At 36.4% G+C, this 6,607-nt stretch overlaps 1 protein-coding gene across 1 annotated transcript in view; it reads right to left on the bottom strand.

Annotated features, from left to right (window-relative positions):
• Positions 1-6,607, bottom strand: part of SCFD2 (sec1 family domain containing 2) — a 327,218-nt gene that overhangs the window by 277,824 nt on the left and 42,787 nt on the right. The window contains exon 4 of the mRNA XM_006757824.2: positions 860-1,035. Within this exon, the coding sequence (XP_006757887.1) occupies positions 860-1,035 (176 nt within the window). The remainder of the gene's footprint in view (positions 1-859; positions 1,036-6,607) is intronic.

Below are 6,607 nucleotides of genomic sequence, written 5' to 3'. Positions count from 1 at the left end.
CAGGCTGCCAGAGGGATGTCTGATTGCCATCTTAGGCCCAATCCCCCAGGCAGCGGGGCTAAGCCAGCAAGTGGTCATCCCCTGAGGGATCCCAGACTACGAGAGGGCACAGGCCAGGCTGAGGGACACCTTACCCCCGAGTGCACAAATTTTTGTGCACCGGGCCTCTAGTAATAAATAAAGCCCATAACAATAATCTGTATTATTTATGAAAAAAATATTTAATAAAAATAAACAAGAAACACAGCTTATGATTACTTCTGGGAAAGGAACAAGGAGAATCTGGGAATGCCAGGGAAGGGTACAGTATCAGGGAATACATAGATATTTGTCATATTATTTTATGTAAGTTTGAAATACTTTATAATTTTTTAAAATACATCTTTTTACAAAAGTTTTCCATTAAAATATTTCATCAATCATGACAAGGTCCCACCCCACATACAAATTTCTTCATAAAACTACAAATGGAGTTTGCCTCCCTTCATCTTTTATTAAGCATCTTTTTAAACCACATCCTCTTCTACAGGAAAGGTAGCAAGAATTGAATAAACATGCCATGAAGATCAAGAAAGATCCAAGTGGCATAAAATGAAAAGAGGTTTACAAAGGTTAGTCAAATGCTCAAAAAACATTATAGTATTGAGTGAGAAGCCAAAGGTGTCACTGTCAAAATAAATAAAAAATGTCTGGAAAAAGTTTCTATTTAGATTTTAATTTGGTATTACAAGGAGAATATGATATAGGGCATATGACAATAATATGATTTATTACCAAGGCTACAATAAATATCAGTGTTTTTCTCTGGAAGTGAAAATTTTAATTACTAGTATCCCAAGAAGCTCCCACAGCAACATACCTGGAGAAGGAGCCTTTCAAAAGCCAGAAAGTTGTCCCACTTGGCAGTCTGCGGGTGCTTCAGAGTTTGAACCGTGGCCAGCCCAAGCTGCAGGAGTCCACAGTGACTCACTAGAGCTTTGAGGTTGTTCTTGAAGAGATGAATATAGGACGTGAGCTGCGCCGGAGTGACTCTCCCTGGAGAAACATAATAATTTATCAGTGAGCCCTCTTCTGGGAGTGGTAAAAATAATGAGAAGAGTGCCATTCATAACATTAACTGCCTTATATTGGCACAGAGCTTCAGAATTGACTGCAAGCTTTGCTAAGCTGTTATGATTCTTACAACAACATGGTGACAACAGTGAAATTGAAATTATTACCTGCATTTGCGAATGAGGAAACAGATGTTAGGTGATCTGGATTGCTAGTAGAATTCATTTTCTAATTCTGCAATACCTCGTAAATAAGTTCTCAAATAAAGTCACACAAATAAATTGTTAAGCTCAACATGGAGTACTTCTCCAAGACATACGACTTAGCAATCTAAGAGGCCAAAAGGCAAAATTTCTAATTATGTGTGTATGTGTAGAAAATAAAAGACAAAATTTGTTATGACTATAGCTAAAACTTTATCACTGGTATCAGTGGGTTATGATAATAAAACAGTAAAAGCTGACTATGTATGAAAAACCAGGGTGGCAAAAACACCAGAAGGTAAGATACCAGAAGACAGAGTTTGGTATGGTTGACATAGCACATTGCTACAATGATCATCTAGGTTTGGAACACGAAACCCACATCCGCTACAATGATCATCTAGGTTTGGAACACGAAAACCCACATCTTAAAAAACTATGATGAGCCGAAACCGGTTTGGCTCAGTGGATAGAGTGTCGGCCTGCGGACTGAAAGGTCCCAGGTTCGATTCCGGTCAAGGGCATGTACCTGGGTTGCGCGCACTTCCCCAGTGGGGGATGAGCAGGAGGCAGCTGATCGATGTTTCTCTCTCATCGATGTTTCTAACTCTCTATCTCTATCTCTCTCCTTTCCTCTCTGTAAAAAATAAATAAAATATATTAAAAAAAAAAAATTAAAAAACTATGATGAGCTTGTACAAAAACAAATAAAGCGCCTGTTGAAGATTCACTCCTTCAGAGCCTCTAAGTTCCACTTTTTCTATAGCAGTCCTTCGACTGAGTCACTTCCCATTCTCCAATCCATCAAATTCAATTCCTGCCATTAACCAGTGCTAAGCACAAAACTCCTAAACACCACATATTCCTCCTGTTGGGCAAGGAAAAGGCAACAGGGCCAAACACTGATACAAGTCAAGTAAGTCTTTCCTACACATCTTACTCATGCCATTTGTTGGTAGCTCTCAGATGCCCGAAATCCAAGTTTGTTTGTTATATCGAGGTTTGTTAATACTTGGCAATGAAACCACCTGTCTTGATTTAGCACTTCACAGTTTACACAGTACAATCATGCCCTCTTTCGATTCTCATAGCAACTCTATGAGGTAGCAAACACGGCATGTGCTGCATCACTTAGCCCACCTGTGGCACTGTGGGTTCATTGCCTTACACAGTGCAAAATGGCAGGTATCACTTAATAAATGGTTTTTCTACTCATGATACACAATATACAAAGACCTTGACAGAAGAAATTTATAAGCCTGAGACATACTCTTTCTTTTCATTACATTTTCTAAGAGATTAAGAATTTTGAAGCTCCTTCTTACCAGTTTATTAGGGTCAGCATCTAAAGAATAATAATAGTAGAAATGATATGTAGGAAGTTGAGTCCCACTAGTTTCTTTGCTCCCTCCATAAAGCATGAGTTCATTCCTGATTCTCAATGCAAGTTAATGATTTGCTCGCTTAATTATAATAGAGAACAGCCTCATGAATTCTGGTTTTGAGTCAGGTTTATTAAGGTATAATTTTTCACACAAAATTGGTTCAAATTGAAAGATCATGCAGAGTTCCATTTCTTTATACACTGTACTGCAGGTAATGGCAGTGTGGTTCCTGGACACACAGAGTTTTGCCTATTAAGAGAGAGATTCATAAAATAATTATAAAAATAAGTATTTAATCATTATTGTGATAAATACTGCTAAGGAAAAATTCAAAATGTCTTGAAAGTGTGAATGGCTGTCTAACACAAAACCACCTACCTCTCCAATGCTATCTCCTCACCTGAAGGAGCAAGAATTAGGCTCAGAATACATGCAGTCTATTGATAGAATAATTCTCTATGAATTAGAGAGGCTGCAAGAAATGGAAATCATCAGAGACAGTCATGAAAGGGTCTGTTTAGATTTCCACTGTAATAATCATATTTAAAGTTAAGAATGTCTTTGATTCAAAAATATAGTTGAACTTTTTATCTAGTTAGCAATTCCTAGCTCAGACTCAGACCCAGTCACCATATTTACCTAATGCCACCTTCCCAAAGGAGCAAATGGGTATCTTCTATATATATAAAAGCCGAAGCGACTGTTACAACCGGTCAACCGAACAACCAGTTGACTGGTCACTATGATGCATACTGACCACCAGGTGGCAGACACTCACGCAGGAGATGCCCCCTTATGGTCAGTGCACTCCCACAGCCAACCTCCCGCAGTCCCTGCCCCCGGCTGGCCGGCCCCCAACCTCCTGCAGTCCCTCCCCGCCAACTGGGCAAGATGGCCCTGATGGCCCTAATCACCCCAATCACCAGCCAGCCCGAGAGACCCCACCCATGCACAAATTCATGCACCAGGCCTCTATTATTTCATAAAGGAAATGTCAATAGAACACTACATTGTGAATTTAGCAATTATGCACCTTGCTATAGTCTGTTCCCCTCTCTATATCCCTTTCTTACACACATAAGCCACTAACACTTTATAAGATACATCATTAAAGCAAAATTTTTGGTAAAAATACATAACGTGCTAATTATAATTTAGTAAATGAGTGCCACACAAAAAAGTTTTAAAATATAGGCTAGTAAAATAAAGGCTAGTAACATTTTCAAAATCTTGAACTTAATCACAACCTTATACAAAACATGTTGAAATCAACTCACTGACTACCAAAAATGCTATCGTGAGATTAACGACTTGAGAAAGCGCCTCAGTCTGTGTCAACTAAAACAGCAAGCAACTAGAACCAGGTGCTGAAAAAGCCATAGACAGAACATTTATTCATACCTCACATTACCAAAAAAAACAAAAAACTTGCCAGGCAGATTTACATGGTGATTTTAAAATGTCAACTCAGAAGGCTTTGCAAAATGTTTCTTAAAACCATAGAAACAAGGGTTATTTCATATCAAGACTGCATAACATACAGCAACTTTTTGAAAACTGACAATTTGAAATTTGAAAAACGGTCTTCAAGTAAGAAAAGCTATTAGGCTTTTTTTTTTTCTTTTTGATAGAATTTCTAAGAAAGAGAAACAGGTTTCTGATTTCAACTTAGCTAGGAAAAAAACACAAAACTTTAGTAACCACCAATTATATATATATATTTTAAACCTCTTATTAAAATATAATTATCTTTTGGGGAAAAGGGGACAGATTTGGAAAACAAAATGATTTAATATAGTCTGTGATTCTTTAAAAATTAAATGTAATTGAATTCAAATGCATATTGGAGCCTATTTTTCTACTTACTACATATACTCAATAAATTATAACTATCAACTTGTTTTGTGACTTGTTAAAATATATTTAAAGTATCTACACATAGATGGTTCTTTGTTGATAGTCTTAAAGAGTATTCAGTGCCAGGTTTAATTGTAAAACTGTGTTTTAATGGTAAAACATAACCACCATCAGAAATTTTGTCTAAAATAGCATACTTAGTACTCCATGTTATTTTTTAAAAAAACGCTTACTATAAGAAATAATATTTTCATTGCATGTATTTATTAATTTTCTTGAAAACATGAAGGAAAACCCAATGGGTGAAATTTGAATAAGCAAACATGTATTTTAAGACGTGCATTCCCAGAAAACAGCATTTCGTTATCTCCTTTTCAACCATTTATCAAATATAATAAAGGCAAAGTACATTAAAATATTTAAATGGAATGTATTCTGCTAAAACTCTAGTTTATAAATATTAACTCACACACAATTGGCATCTGGGAATAATTTCAGTATTACACAAAAGTCACAGCTATTCAGAAATTTCAGAAATTTTGTCTAAAATAGCATACTTAGTACTCCATGTTATTTTTTAAAAAAACGCTTACTATAAGAAATAATATTTTCATTGCATGTATTTATTAATTTTCTTGAAAACATGAAGGAAAACCCAATGGGTGAAATTTGAATAAGCAAACATGTATTTTAAGACGTGCATTCCCAGAAAACAGCATTTCGTTATCTCCTTTTCAACCATTTATCAAATATAATAAAGGCAAAGTACATTAAAATATTTAAATGGAATGTATTCTGCTAAAACTCTAGTTTATAAATATTAACTCACACACAATTGGCATCTGGGAATAATTTCAGTATTACACAAAAGTCACAGCTATCCATTTGTTATTTTTTTCTCATTACTTTAACATTTCATGTCACCAAGTACCAGCCGAGGATCTCAAAGTAAAGAACACAGCTAAATACTACAACCCACAAGAGGCACCGGCTGAAGTAACTTTCTCAGAAAAGGTGTGCAGAAAGCAAAGTTCTTTTATGTATGAAAAGGCTTTTTCTTGCCCTCATAGTTTATCTGGGTCTAGAATTCTTGGTTAAAAGACCTTTCTTCATTACCTTCTGGTTTTCGGGGCTGCTGCAGAGGAATGGGTGCTACTCTCATTCTTGTTCCTTTGTAGTTGAGCTTCCTTTTTCCATCTTGGGGCTCTTAGGATCTTCTCATTTTCTTGTACTCAGGATTCACAGTTATTATGTCTAGTTAGAGGGTTTTTAACTCTTTCTACTTATTTTTCAGTAAGGCTACTCAACTTGATTCTGCTTTCTTCACATCTGGGAAAGTATCACATTCTTCCTTTGCTAATTTCCTATTCTTTGCTTTCTCTCTTTAATCTTTTCTATCTTTTCAATGTCTTATTCTTTCTACATTTTAGGAAACTTCTTGATTTACATTTAAACTTTGGCTGAATTTTTATTTTCACAACAATAGCCTTATTTCCAAGAGCCCTTTTTAAAATAGCAGCTTTACTGAGATATAATGCAAAAACCATAAAATTCACCCTTCAAGTGTACAATTCAGTGGCTTTTAGTATATTCAGAGTTGTGCACTCATCACCATTATATAATTTGAGAACATTTTCATCACCCAAGAAAAACCCATATCCAAATTTCCTCAGCTATGAGAAAGATATACAGCTGTAAAGCCATCTACACTAATAAAAGAGAAACATGGTAATTGGTGTACAACCGCTACCCTTCCCATCGCTAATCAGCGAGATATGCAAATTAACTGACAGCCAGGATAGCGACCGGCAGCCAGGCAGCTTAAACTGAACATGAGGCTTGCTTGCTTCAGTGAAGGCGGACTCCAACATTCCCCACCTGCCGCTGCAGGCCTCTGAGCGGGCAGTTTGAAACATAGTAACATATAAAAGCTAAAAAAAACTCCAGAAACCTGCTTTCAGAGCTGGAGTCAGAGCTGGAGTTATACATTGTTTCGATTACCTACTTTTAGCAGCAGAGGCCTAAAAGCTGGAGCCTCAGAGCTAAAGCTGGCCCAGAATTAAAAAAAAAAGAAAAGAAAGAAAGAAAAGAAAGAAGGAAAGGAAAGGA

This window comes from Myotis davidii, unplaced genomic scaffold, assembly GCF_000327345.1.
Source record: "Myotis davidii unplaced genomic scaffold, ASM32734v1 scaffold173, whole genome shotgun sequence".
NCBI lineage: Eukaryota > Metazoa > Chordata > Mammalia > Chiroptera > Vespertilionidae > Myotis > Myotis davidii.
This window is presented reverse-complemented; position numbering and strand designations above follow the sequence as displayed.